General features: G+C 38.1%; 1 protein-coding gene across 15 annotated transcripts in view; it reads left to right on the forward strand.

The window, feature by feature from the left end:
- kcnab1a (potassium voltage-gated channel subfamily A regulatory beta subunit 1a) overlaps positions 1-15,158 on the forward strand; it is a 295,083-nt gene that overhangs the window by 231,204 nt on the left and 48,721 nt on the right. For all 15 annotated transcript variants that reach the window (XR_012393669.1, XR_012393670.1, XR_012393671.1 and 12 more), the window contains 1 exon segment: positions 4,280-4,317. Coding sequence is in view for 10 of the 15 variants with exons in the window: in XM_073929085.1 (XP_073785186.1) it covers positions 4,280-4,317 (38 nt within the window). In the remaining 5 variants the exon portion in view is untranslated.

The raw sequence follows: 15,158 nt of genomic DNA on the forward strand, positions 1-15,158 counted from the left end.
TGAAATATAGGTGTCCTAATAGTGTTTTTAGCAGTGTGGGACACATATACGACTGTCAAAAGCTCAAAAAATGTGTTTTGGTGTTTCGTGACCCTTTAATTTCACACATCTCAATACTGTTACACTACGTATTTCTGTCTGAAAACTTTACCTTATCTAGCTTTCACTAGAAACCCAAACTGCATTTCACTGCAACATTCTTTTTTTAAAAAAAAAATACCTATTTATCTCAGTTATATTTAGGTTTTATGTTTAATTTGACCTTTTTAGCTCAATATGATTTTTATTATTACAATGAAATCTATATAAAAACCAAACGGAACTGTGCATTCTGGTCTATATATTGTGCATTTTAACTTCACACTCAACCAAAAAAGTTACTTTAGGGGTACAATAGTATGTCAATAGGGCAGTACCATTATATATTGTAACTTATTTTTGTAACTTATTTACCACAAAAATGTTATATTAATATTGCCAACTTAATTTAAATAATTGTACAATAAGTTACTAAACTTTTTACCATAAAAGAGGTCTTTTTAAGGGTACTGTCCCAGTGACAATCTGTTGTGAAGTTACTTTTTTTGCAAATATTTATTGTAATGTTTTATTTTATTTATTTATTATTATTATTATTTTTTTTTAGTATTTGGGTTATATGATGTACATGGCACAATTAATACTTTTCAATAATACAGTGCACTTTAGAGAAATTTCAGAAGTCATTCAAGTCACACTACTGCAAATAATATGTTAAGCTAAATACTGTACATTAATTAAGCTGACCTGAAAAGCATGTTACAGTATGCAGATCCTACATGCTGAAATGTGAGTGTACATTTGTCCAGGTAGCTAATATATTCCCATATGCAACTAGAACAATAGATAAAGTTTCCTATTGCTGATCATTGTGCAATACTATACTGCTTGACCCCTTTGTGAAGTAGTGAACTCCTGTTTAAAAGTATATTTCTATGAACGTTGGATGTAGCATGGTGTTTGGGTGTAATCATCTTTCATAGTGTTCTTCATAGCATTTCCTTTTGTTTTCAGTGTCACATTAACTTGAAATGCCACAGTGCGTTCACTGTACAGAATGTCATACATCACTGCATTTCTTTTTCTGAATCCTCCTGTTGTAACATCTCAAAATAGGAAGTTGGTTGCTGATGTCAGCATCATTTTGTAGTAGAGTGTTTTTAAATATAGGCCAGCTTAACTTGACCTCACTGCAGCACTGAGTGTGCAGGATTAAAGCTATATGAAAATTCCCTGAACTAAAATAGATCTCCGTTCCTCATTAAAACACGAAGCGTAACATCCTCAGAGAGAGGAGAACATATCCCAGCTTCTTGGTGCTCCATAAGCAATATGCTGTAAACTTGGGGTTTTCTCCACTGTCAGAGCACAGCAGCATTACATCTCTGAGTCAGACAGCAGCTGCTATTTATAAGCTCCATTGGCTGAGCTTGTAACTTCTGTTCTGCTGGCCTGGATTTACAGCTCTTTGGAGTATTTGCTCTGAATCTGCAGCTGTTAGAAATTGGTAAAGCTTCTTCCATGTAGATCCCTACTGCTGGAGTAACTGGCTAAATGCTGCAAATCTATAATTCAGTTGGAGTGACGCTGTAATTAGGCTGAGAGCAGTTTAGGAGAGATTGTGCTACTAATGTAATAATAATTGCAATGTCACCTTTTAAAATTCTTTTGAGGTTTTGAGGTAATATTCTGAATGTGGGATTTTAATATAAATCTTACATATAAATGTTCCAATCTAATTAAATGTAAATGTTAGAAGTAAAAGTGGAAACTTAGTTTAGTAGCTGGTAGTAGCTGCATAAAAAGGACTGAGGCAGTAATACATGTGACCTTTAGCTCTTCAGAAATTGAAAGAAGTCATACTTTAATATACTCTAGCTTTTTTAACTGTTAAACCTGTTATTTACGTTGCAATACTTGTCACATGTAGATGTGATGCATGTATTTTTCTTTTTTTATTGATGACACTGGACAAAGCCTTACCAAGTTTGTTTATTACTTAAATAAAATATACAGTGTCCTTTAAAAAAATTCCTTTATATTTTAGAACATTACATACATACATCACATAATCATGAAAATATTTTAAAATTACTCATTTCATGTCAATTCCATGTGTTATTAATTATGGGATAGTAATTTTGCACATACAGTTAGGTCCATAAATATTTAGAAATCAACATAATTCAAACATTTTTGGCTCTATCATACCAATTAAAATGAGCAGATGAAAGGAATCTGTTACTGTCAACTCTCATGAGATCCAAAGAGCTGTCATTATCAGTCAAGCAAGCCATCATTAAGCTGAAAAAACAAATCAAACCAATCAGAGAGATAGAAAAAACCTTAGGCATGGCCAAAATAACTGTTTGGAACATTCTTAAAAAGAATGAATGCACCCGTGGGCTCAGCAACATCAAAATAACCGTAAAGCCACATAAACAACTGTGGTGGTGACCAAATAATTATTTCCCACAGTTGGATAGATCAAGAACACTTTCCAGGAGATAGGTGTATGTGTGTCAAAGTCAACAAACAAAAGAAGACTACACCAAAGTGAATACAGGGGGTTCATCACAAGATGTAAACCATTGGTGAGCCTTAAAGCAGGAAGGCCAGATTAGAGTTCTAAAAAAGCTTTCACATTGCTGGAAAAACATCCTATGGATAGATGAGATCAAGATCAACATGTACAAGTGTAATAGGTAGAGAAGAGTATGAAGAAGGAAGGGAACTGCTCATGATCCTAAGCAGTGACCCATGCTGGTATAGTGACATGGCGTGGGCATGTATGGCTGTAAATAGAACTGGTTCACTTGTTTTTATTGATGATGTAACTGCTGACAAAAGCAGCAGGATGAATTCTGGAGTGTTTCAGGCAATATTCTTGCTCATATTAAGCCAAATGCTTCAGAGCTCAATAGATTGTACTTCACAGTGCAGATGTAAAGGAGAAGGACCCAAAGCAAAGTTTTTGAAGGGAAAAAAGTGGAATGTTATGGCCTAATCAATCACCTGACATGAATCAGATTGATCATGCATTTCACTTGCTAAAGACAAAACTGAAGGGAAGATGCCCCAAGAACAAGCAGGAACTAAAGAGAGTTGCTGTAGAGGCCACCAGGTATGAAACCCAGCATCTGGTGATGTCTTGCGTTCCAGACTGTAATTGAGGGCAAAGGATTTGCAACCAAATATTAAAAAGTGAAAGTTTGATTTATGATTATTATTCTGTCTAATTACTTTTGGTCCCTTAACAAGTGGGAGGCAGATATGCAAACTGTTGTAACTCCTACAGTGTTCACCAGATTTGGATGTAAATAGCCTCAAATTAAAGCTGACAGTCTGCAGTTAAAGCACGTATTGTTTGTTTAATTTTAAATCCATTGTGTTGGTGTAAAGAGCCAAAAATGTTGAAATTGTGCCGATGTCCAAATATTTATGGACCTATTTATGTACAAATGAAATCTCTCAAATTGTTTTAAAGCTAACATCAAGGGAACATTACATCTCATTTAAAGTTTTTATGATATGTTTAAATGATTTCTTGATATAGATTGAGGATATTAACGTGTATTATAAAACCACAATTATTGTAATTAATAACTTAAATTTTGTTTTAATTTTTATATTCACGTAAAAGCTGTTGATTTAAAGTAATAAGGTTTCTTATCAGTGATAAGATTTCTAAAACTGACCAATCTTTTTAGTTTAAAAGATCTCGATGTATCATCGGGGTTATTTTTTTATTCTACTTCAAAGTCCCGTAGACTTGCATGTAATAGATCATGAGGGACCCCCTTTTTAGCTAAAAATCTTCATTGATGTTCTGCTGAAGAATCACCTACATTTTGAACAGCCTGAGGCGAGACTTTATTAAAAGCAATTTCTCACTTGTAAAATGGGCTTTTTAAATCTTGTCTGAGCTAAATAGCCTCTTATTTGCAGCATTGTTCTCACATTTAGCATAATTGGCCGCAATTTGCATGTTCAGTTGCACTGCACATTATAAAACAACACATTAAAGGTTAAACAAAAATTGGCTTCTTAATTACATGGTAGATGTTTGTGGAGGATAATATGACAATACAGCACAAATGAACAGATTTTCTCAGGTCCTAGTCCTTTTGCTTCAAGTTATAATCAAATAATCATTAAATGAGGCAGAAGTGCTTCTGCAAGAAACATCACAATTTGTCCTTGAACAGCACTTAATATTCTTTTCCTTTTTCCTTTTCAGGCACTTGGGTGACATTTGGAGGGCAGATTTCAGATGATGTAAGTGAGAATTGTTATTTTCTTCTCAACCTGTACTTGAAACCATGAAAGTCTGAACTATTCAAATCCGAGAGGAAAAGAGACAAGAAAAGCCTGCAGACGGCAGATACTCTGAATTGTGTGTTTGTGAATGCACATGATGCAAAAGACTCTGACATGTTGTTCTAGAAGTTGTATAAAATGTTGAAGAGCACAGACACAGATGTTGTGGAAGGGACAGTCACGTCCACCCAGAGGACAAGTGAGGATGATAATTTGTTTTTGAGGGCATGTAAGTTTATATAAAACAGCCTGCTCTCCTCGATGGAAGGGTTAAAATGACCTTTAGTATGCATGGTCAAACAGCCCCTGACTTTCTGTACTGTCTGTCAAGAGATAAAGATGAGATGTTGGAATCGTCACCCCGTCCTAAACAGGCACACATCTAGTGTTGAGCAGAATGACTCAGCGAACTGTCAGCTGAGTGAATCTAACTGGACTCGCAGCGTAGACTGACAGGGCAGTTTGTTTCTCTGCTGTCATCAGGGATTTGCTTTCTCTGCGGCATTGGGATGTCAGAGGGTAACGTCTGAATCAGGAATTTATGTTAGGACTCTGTGTGAGTAACAGTCTTGGACGGTGTGTGAAAGTAGTAGGAGGAGGATTAAAGGAAGTGTGAAGAGGCTTCTGTTAAATGAACTAAAGTTGACGTTGTGTTCACTCTTGGTCTACAGACTGTGAAAACTGCTCTTCTCTCAGTTCCTCCCCCTGTTTAAATATCAGCCATTATATTTGAGCTTTACTTTATAACCTATGAGCAATGTATCTTTAAAAGTCAAGAAAGCCACACTGGAAGAATGTACCAAGATATTTGCACCCAAAGTATTCTAATGCATCATATTTGCTGCAGTTCTCAGCCGAAATGGACACCAATAAATTTAAATTCTTTGTACACAAGTTATGTTTGCAGGGTTGTTCAATTTTGAGGACTTCCTCACAGTCTGTTCGACAAAAATAGGGTTGTTGCTAGATTGGATATGGTTGCGGCCAGAAGTTAACAAGAATTAATTATTTTATTTATTAAATTTCTATTTATTGTATTTTGTTAACCCTACCCCCACCCCAACGCTAAACCCAACCATCACAGTAATGTAAAAACAGTATAGTTGTACAGAGTATTATTTAATCTAACTTATAAATCACCCAATAAATTGTATTTTTTAATACCTACCCCCAAACCTAAACCTAATCGTCACAGTACTGTAAAAATATTATTTATTGTTATATAGTGTCATAAAAAAATGCTATGATAATTGATGTTCACATCGCATTTCCGGCCGGCCATTAGTTCGATTTAGACATTTACACTTTGTTTATACTTGGTCTCTTCACTTGTTTTCTCTAATTGGATAGCTATCTGATTTGTAAAAATGGTTTATTTTATATTTAGCCACGTAAGTGTTTAAGAGATTTATAAAGAATAAATAGTCCTAACTTTAGATTAGGTCACAAAACTGTATGGGTTCTGTTAACCTATTTGTGCCCAAATATTTAAGAATGATTTCATGCATGTAGCCTTGTTAATGGTGTCCTATATGAACATGGTTTGTATTTACTTTCTCCATGTTTTGATGTTTTTTAAGAAAATCATATTTGAATATGCGACAACTAGTTGCCGGTGGACAAACATGTTGTAAGAACTCAAAACTCAAACTCAAAACAACTGCTGTCAAAAGATCTATTTATATTCATAAGCGTATTTAACATGTTTTTCAAGAGTTCACACTTAAAATGATTATACTAATGATTGATTATAAAGCTTGTTCGGCATGCTGTCCTGGGAAAGAGCCCTGAGCTCATAAGATCCTTAAGCCTGGGGCTCCCTCCCGTTTGCAAGGCGAGAGGGGAGTTTGAGCTCAGGTAGATCTCGAGAACTCCCCTGCTATAGTAGCTAATAAACCGATAGTGATTGCTCTTAGAAGATAACTATTTACTAGAGCATGTTTATGATGCCCATTTGGATTAGTCAATTAACTTAGGTTGCATGTTTTTTGACGGTGGGAGGAAACAGGAGAACCTGGGGGAAACCCACGGGAGCACGGGGAGAATGTGTAAACTCCGCACAGAAACGCCAGCTGGACCGCAAGGACCAGAACCAGTAGTTCCCCTTCGGTTGGGGAACTTCAGTGCCATGAAATGGGAGGATTCGGATCAGAAGCCGCTTGTCTGGAGAGTATTGAACGGGCCAATGAATGAAATTAATTGGCAGCGTAAGCTTGCGCAGGTGTGCGGCATCTGCAATTATCTCAGCATATAAGCACACCTGAAGCCAGCAGACGCCATCCTTTTCGCTTCAGATCCTTTCTGAGTGAGTCGATGAGGGTTCCTCTTGCTGATCAGCACTTCAGAGCGAACGAGTGTGTCTCCCGGTCCAGAGTGGGTCTTCGCGGTTTCAGACGGTCGAGCTGGGTTTCTCCCTTGCCTGCGGTTCTTTGGGTCCGGTCCTCCAGAGCAGTGCGTATTGTTGCAAACTTTCCTAAAAGAGCAACACAGTCGTGTAGCACGTCCTTTTCAGGATGGCGCTCCGACTGTGCGTTTCTGGATGCGGGGGTTTCCTGGCTCCGGATGATGGACACGATCACTGCATTGCATGTTTGGGGGTCCAGCATGTTAAAGCGAGCCACCCCAGTTGCCTCCTGTTCTAAAAAAGCAGCGGGCGCTCGGGCAGATCTGAGGGTTTCAGCGGGAGATAATCCACCGCCCACGGGCTCGCGGACCTCTCGCTCCTCACGGCGCTCCATCCAAGCTTCGGGTAGTGGGAGTGATCCGTCTAACCAGATGGTAGCTCTCACACTCGCTGACACCAGAGATCAGATGTCCTCCGCGGCATCGGAGGGTGGGCTTTCACTGTCCGACGAAGATCCGGACCCGCTCGCCCCCTCCGGGCAGGTGAGCGCTGTCAAATTGGATCCTGAAGCGGACATGTTAGCCGTGCTTTCCCGGGCTGCTTCGGCCGTGGGGTTGGAGATGGTTTATCCCCCAGCTCCGCGGCCGGACCAAGCCAAGCTTATTACATGAGCTGCGCACCGCGACCGACTATGCTCTTCGGACTACTAAGTCCGCCGCGTGTGCGCTGGGGAGGACGATGTCCACACTTGTGGTTCAGGAACGCCACCTCTGGCTAAACTTGGCCGATATGCACGATGTTGACAAAGTTCGCTTTCTTGACTCGCCCATATCCCAGGCTGGCCTGTTCGGCGACACCGTCGGTGAATTCACCCAGGAAATCAAGGCGGTGAAAGAGCAGTCGGATGCGATTGGCAATGTCATCTATCGGCGTGGCCGTAAGCCCGCTCCGCCCGCCGAGCCATCCACCTCCGCTGTTCCTCGCCGAGGGCGCCCGCCAACGAGTGCTGCTCCGCCCCCGCCTGCGCCTCCGGCCAAGCGGGCGCGGCGTACACCTCGAAAGCAGGCAGCCCCTCCTGCCCAGGGCGCCGTTAAGTCCGGTAAACGGACCGCGAAGCGTCCCTGAGACAGGCCATCCGGAGAAGAGGAAACTTGCTCTTTCCCCGCTGGAGGGCGGGGCCCCGATAACAACGGTACTTTTCAGTGCCACCAAAACATCAGTAAAAGAGCACTTTTTCCCTTCCCCGGATGTGACTGCACGAGTTCTGCCAGTCCGGGACGCGCTGCCTTCCGGCTCGCAGACTCTACATGCTTCGCCAGTGGCTCACGAGCGCTGGGGGGACGGTCTCCCTTCCCTCAGCCCTCCAGCCCCCTCTCCGGAGTCAGGGTGCGGAGCCAGAGCGAATCGCTCTCCTCCAGCTCTTCCGCGGGACCCTCGTGCTTCCCGGATCAGCACACCCACTCCGCGCTGCCCCACCGCTGGTACGTCAGCAATTGTAGCGATGACTCCATTAGCGAGGGCTCTGCCTGCCTGGTTAGCGCGGGCCAGCCCCTCGCGGTGGCTCATACGCACAATCAGACTCGGTTACGCGATTCAGTTTGCGAAACGGCCCCCCAAGTTTACGGGCGTGTATTTCTCCAGGGTCAACCCCCTGTCCGCCCCTGTCTTGCGAGAGGAGATTGCTGCCCTCCTGGCGAAGGGTGCAATCGAGCCGGTTCCTCCAGCCGAGATGGAGAGTGGGTTTTACAGCCCATACTTCATCGTACCCAAAAAGAGCGGTGGGTCACGGCCAATCCTAGATCTGCGCGTTTTGAACCGCTGTCTGCACAGGCTGCCGTTCAGAATGCTCACGCAGAGGCGCATTCTCCAATGCGTTCGTCCTCAGGATTGGTTTGCAGCCATAGACCTGAAGGACGCGTATTTCCATGTCTCCATTCTCCCACGCCACCGCCAATTTCTGCGGTTTGCGTTCGAGGGTCGAGCGTGTTGATATCTGACAGAAATAGTTAAACAGCTCAGTGATAAGTAAAGCTGCTGATTTTGTTTGCAGAGTTTTTTTTAAAGATCTTGAATCTTTAGATCTTGAGATTTTAAGAGATTTATTAAGTTTTTAGACAAGTTCCTAAGGCTATGTCCACACGTACACAGGTGTTAATGTAAACGAAAACTTTTTTTCCCCATTTTCTAAAAAACACAGACTAGGGCGCTTTAAAAAATCTTCATCCTGACAAAGAGCTTTCAAAAATTTTTGTCAAAAAAAAGCTGCAATTTAGACAAAATCCATGTTTGTGTGGACAGCAGGGCCTAAGGTTGTTACTAAAATTGGTTGTAGTTTTGTGTTTTTCGTCAGTGATTCTGCTTTTTAACAGCAAGAGTTCATTGTTCTCTGTTCACTTAGCACTTTAACTCTGCTCCAGTGTTATTTTAACTCTTTGTAGGAGTGGGACCAGTGGGAGAAGTTGATTTTGCTGTGTGTCAAATTGTGCATCAACAAAGTCTACTTTAAAGCAAAGGTATCAGTTAAATTGTTAGGTTATGTTTAGATGGGGTATTATGAAAACAAAAATCATTAAAGAATCATTAAACAAACAATTAACCTTGATTTTTTAACTTATTTAAAAAAATATATTCCCTAATTCCCCATGGTTTATGCACTTACAATGTATTTGCCAACTGGCAACTATAGTTGCCGCTTGAACTTTTGACAATACAAAAAAACAATAGATTTATTGAAAGATTTGTTTTATTTTGAATGAATCTAAACATTTGTTCATTCATTCATTCATTCATTTTCTTGTCGGCTTAATTCCTTTATTAATCCGGGGTCACCACAGCGGAATGAACCGCCAACTTATCCAGCAGGTTTTTAAGCAGCCGATGCCCTTCCAGCCGCAACCCATCTCTGGGAAAATGAATCTAAACAACTTTATGATTATGTTGATTTATATTTGTGAACAAAAAACTCTTTCGTATCATGATTATTGCCCTCATTTGGGAAGGTTTGCCTCAATTTTGCATCCTGAAATGAGGGGTAGGAAGTTGAAGGCCTCATGCGGCAGGAAGTAAATCAATTCCTTCGTTTTTTCTTTCTTGAAATCTTTTATTTGGTTGTTTGCTTGCATGTCATTGACAAATTAAACATGGATAACATGTAGAAAATTACTTAGAAAAAGAAGATGGCAACTATGAACTTCGTTAGCTATAGGTGCCGGTGCTGGGCTTAAAATAGGTTAAAGCATTTATTAACATATATTTACATTTAGTCATTTAGCAGACACTTTTGTCCAAATCAACTTACAGTTAAGGAGGTATTCAGCGATTCAACAAGAAGAGGCAATACATACAAGCTTGTTATTTAAAATAACTTGTTTGTGGTCAGAGAATTTAGTGCTATAGGAATTTTTAATTTTTTTTTTTAGTTTTTTTTTTAGAGAGAGAGAGGGAGAAAGAAAGTGCTTCTTATGGGTGATTTTAGTATAATTCACTTGGGTTCAGGTGTTCTCAGAAAAGATGGGTTTCTAGTTGTCGTTTGAAGGATATCAGTGTATCCTTAGAGTGGGAAAGGGAACATCATTCCACCAGTGAGGAACATTCATTGTAATTATAAGTATATGCCTAAATATGAAGATATCTAAACGTTAATTTGAACAGTTTATTAATCATTTACTTACTCTTTGGTTTTGGTTTATAAATAATGCAATACCTAATTTAGTAATGGTTTTAGTAATTATCATTACCAAAATATGAAAATGCAATCATCAAGCACAATTTACATTTCTAAGAGTAGAGCATTTGTAGCTGTACGTATAAACTGCTTACTAATGTATTATAATGAGTTAATGTTTAACAAATGATTAACTATTTGCTAACGCTTAATAAATTACTTAAAGTGTGCAGTAATATATAGTATGTTGTGTTACCATCTTCATATTGACAATTGCGTTGCCTTTGTAGTGCACTTAGAAAACATTTATGACATTTTGAACGCAACCGTTACTCATGACAAAAGCTATAGCCTAGGTGGCTATTATTTAAAAGCAGAATTTACGTTTGTTTTGTGAAAACAAAAATATATAGCATAAGTTAAGGGTTTTAATTTATAGTAGGTTTTTTAAGAAATGTGTCTGTAGCCTACTGTATATGACATGGGCCATGTGGTTAGAACATTTCTGCAGTGGTTTGAATGTGTCACAGTTGTAAAAGTAGACTTTTTACAAAAAAATGAAATAAACAATATCCTACTTAATAATAATAATAATAACAACAATAACATATTATTTTGGTGACACAGTGGCACAGTAGAAAGTGTTGTCGCCTCACAGTAAGAAGGTTGCTGGTTCGAGCCTCAGCTGGGTCAGTTGGTGTTTCTGTGTGGAGTTTGCATTTTCACCCTGCGTTCATGTGTGTTTCCACTGGGTGCTCCGGTTTTCCCCACAGTCCAAAAACTTGTGGTACAGGTGAATTGGGTAGGCTCAATAGTCCATAGTGCATGTGTGTGAATGAGTGTGCATGGATGTTTCCCAGAGTTGGGTTGCAGCTGGAAGGGCATCTGCTGCGTAAAACACATGCTGGATAAGTTGGCGGTTCATTCCGCTTGTGGCGACCCCAGATTAATAAAGAGACTAAGCTGGAAAGAAAATGAATGAATGAATGAATATATATATTATATTTATTATTATTACTTTTCTTAATAAATTGCCTTCTGTAAATTACAACCACTCTAAATTACTAACAATCTAATCTCATATATAAATCATATAAATTATTTATTTATATGAATTATATATGATATAAGAGTGTTAGCTAAGTAGTTTTAAGTTTTAGAATAGAATATGGAATATTCTCAATAATATTTGTAAAGAAAACATTGGCCCTATATGTGCCGTTTACATATATTTCAGTTAATATAGAAAACGAGTGCATATTTTAGTAAAACTAATATTGAATTTGAAGTGCATGTTAGTGTAAAACAATATAATTTTATACAAAAAATTATGGTCATTTTCTCTATAGAAGTTGTTACTCTGCTCTATTTAGAGCACCATTATGAAGGTTTTATGTTATAACTAACGTGGTTCAAATGATGGATCTGCGACAGAGAAAGTACTGTTTTGGGGAAACACTGGTGACTACATTGTTCTTTTCATAAACAATGCATCGTACTATGATAGTTCCACCACTAGTTATGTTTGACAAACGCACCCCTGGTCGGCATCCAGACCCCTCTCCACTATATGGGGCTGTTTACACTATATACTAACCTACATATTATTCATTCATAAGATACCCTATTCGAATGTCATCACTCAACGGGCGTTATCAGTGGTTATCAGCTAATAGATATGGACCAGTATGCACCTACTGATAGGCTTAGAAGGCTGTTATCATCCATTTACATGGTTAATCAGCTCTAGATCACATACCGCTGCGGCCAGAAGTTAACGATAATAATTTATATTACTTATTAAATTTACAATCAATTGTATTTTATTAACATCTACTCCAACCCTTAACCCAACCATCACAATAATGTAAAAACAGATCTAGATCTGGAGTCTTTCTATTAGGATATAGCTGTTTAACCATGTGAATGGATGATAAAAGCTTTATGAGCCTACCAGTTGGTGCAGAAGGCCCCAACTGGCCCATATCTATCAGATTTAACCACTAATAATGCCCACTCAATCTAGTGATAACATTCAAAGCAGTTGCATATGACAGGAGCAAACAGTAAAAAACTTAAGTGTGACAGATAAGCAGATACATGTTAATATGGATGTAATTATATGGATGTGAAATTGAACAATGGTGATTCAATGTTCCCCGATGATTTGTGATGATTGTGTTATTCAGCGGGTGTTATCTCAGAATAACATACCTTATTAGAGTCTAGGGATGTAACAATTCACCGTGAGTCAATAAAAAATTGATCAAATGATCAAATATGTGATGGTTTACACCGGTAGAAATGTTGAACGAATCACAATACATTTTTAACAGAGAGAGTGCAGGGTTTACAGGCCCAAACTTGGAAAAAGACATTAACTTAAACAAACAGAACAATGAATATGATGCAGCACAGTAAAAAACTACTGTCACAGACGTTGTATTGAATCGTGAGTCAGGTGAATCATTAGATCCCTATTAGAATCGAGTATTCGGTACAGCCGTGTAATCACCCACTATAAATGCCTGGATGTAATTTATCCCTTACTTATTACACAGCTGTTGGAAATACTCAATTATCATAGCAACACATTATCATTGCCATGATAACCAATGTAAATATTTGGCAAAATGAAACAATTGGAAACACAAATCAGATCTCAGCATTTGGACAAATAATTAGACATGGACTGACAGTGTAAAGAACAGTATTAAAATAGCTTTTTTCACCTATTACTTCTTGTAAGTTCAAAACCATGACTAAATGTAAATGTTGACATTGACCTGTAGGTTACCACCTAGTAGTGTAGCATCATCACAAGCTGTGCACTTGATCAGTTAGCTTATCTTTAATATGCTTTTGGCATTTTTCCTTACCTCTCTTTCATCTCTGTCTTTGCGCCGAGGGTCACCTTCCTGGATGAGTAGTCCTTTATTGATGAGCTGGGAGATTTGTTGAACTTGACAGGGGGAAATATAATTATGGCTTCTCATAAGAAAAGTTAAGGAGGAACTTAAAATTGAAGACACGAGTAGGATATCACAAAACTTCAGGCATCAAGCCAAATAGTGTGTGCCAATTATTTAATGTGATTTACATTTTAAATAAACATTTGATACAATGTACATATTGTATAGATGCAAGTAGTCCATTGTATTTATATTATATAATGCCTTAAACTTATTAGAAAATGTATTATCTATAATTACTTTCTATAAATACATCTGCAGTTAACACTATTAATCCTGTCTACCATCTAACTAACATTTATACCTGTAATACTAAACCTGTCACAAACCTTAATCAGATCATAAACCATATATATCTGTTTGATGCCAAAACAAAGGGGTTAAAGAAACTCAATATGAGGATGGAATAAAGTTTTGTTTACCACACACTTTCTATTTATAAGAGTAATTCAAACACTAAGTTTGATTCAAATTAATTAATTCAAACAGGAATGTTCAAACAGTAATAGTATAGTAGTTGCATGTAATGATTTTGGAAATAAGCCATGTACAATGTAAACCCTAATAAGTTGAGACTACTCAAATGATTTGAGAAAGTAATTCCCTCAGTTTGTTTGAGTAATAGGAAATCGATCAAATCATTGATTAAATATGGTTTCTTTGTTGAATTACCTTAAATGTTTAATTACAGATAACTTAAATGTTTAAGTACAGATAATTAAAAATTACTAATAGACAAAACTGGTGTTGCAAAAACACCAATGTTGGTGTTTTGTAACATTTAATTTTTACGAGGTGGGTCATTAGCCCAACACTCAACCCCCAACCTGGAGCACCAGGACATATACAAATACACTACGGACAATTTAGCTTACCCAATTCACCTAGCACATGTCTTTGGACTGTCAGGGAAACCGGACCACCCGCAGGAAACCCATGTGAGCATGAGGATAACATGCAAACTCCACACAGAAATGCCAATTGACCCAGCTGGGACTCAAACCAGCGACTCTCTTGCTGTGAGGCGACAGCGCTACCCAGTGCGTCTGTTTGTATAAAAATTAAGAAAAATGTATATCAGCATTTAAATATCTACTAAGTAATTTTACTTTTCTATTTCGTCAGATGGGTTCAAAAAGTGCCTCTGTCCTGCTGCAATTAAGCAAAATTCAGCATCATTCTTGTATTATATAATATATATTAAACAATATGTTTCCCAAACAATGACGTAACTCGCAGCTGAACTAACATAGTATAATGCATCGTTTGGGAACGATGTAGTGACGAGTGTTTCCCAAAACCCCTAGTTTCTCTGCCGCAGATCCATCGCTTGAACCACGTTAGTTATATTGTAAAACGCCCAAAATGATGCTCTAAATTGGGTAGAGTAACTCATTCTTTAGAGAAAAACACATAATTTCTTTGTGCAAATTATATTGTTTTACACGCACACGCATTTAAAATAAAATCCAATATTAGATTTGGTAAAATAATTGCACTCGCTTTCCATATTAACTGAAATATATGTAAATGGCACATAGGGTCTATGATTGCCTTACTAATATTTTTGAGAAGTTGAAAATTACATATTCTATTCAACATATCACTTCCAAAAGCTAACATGTATTCTAATATCATAAAAATCCTATAAATAAATAATGAGGCTATTTATTATAAAATTAAATTTAATATTTATTATTTATTAGAAATGAAAAAAATCATACAAGGTTTGAAGACTGCTTTTAAATAATAGGTTACCTATAGATTTCGCCATGAGGCTGTGTTCAAAATGACATCAATGTTTTTGAAATGCACTGCA

The sequence above is a fragment of the Danio rerio genome, chromosome 18 (assembly GCF_049306965.1).
Source record: "Danio rerio strain Tuebingen ecotype United States chromosome 18, GRCz12tu, whole genome shotgun sequence".
Classification (NCBI taxonomy): Eukaryota; Metazoa; Chordata; class Actinopteri; order Cypriniformes; family Danionidae; genus Danio; species Danio rerio.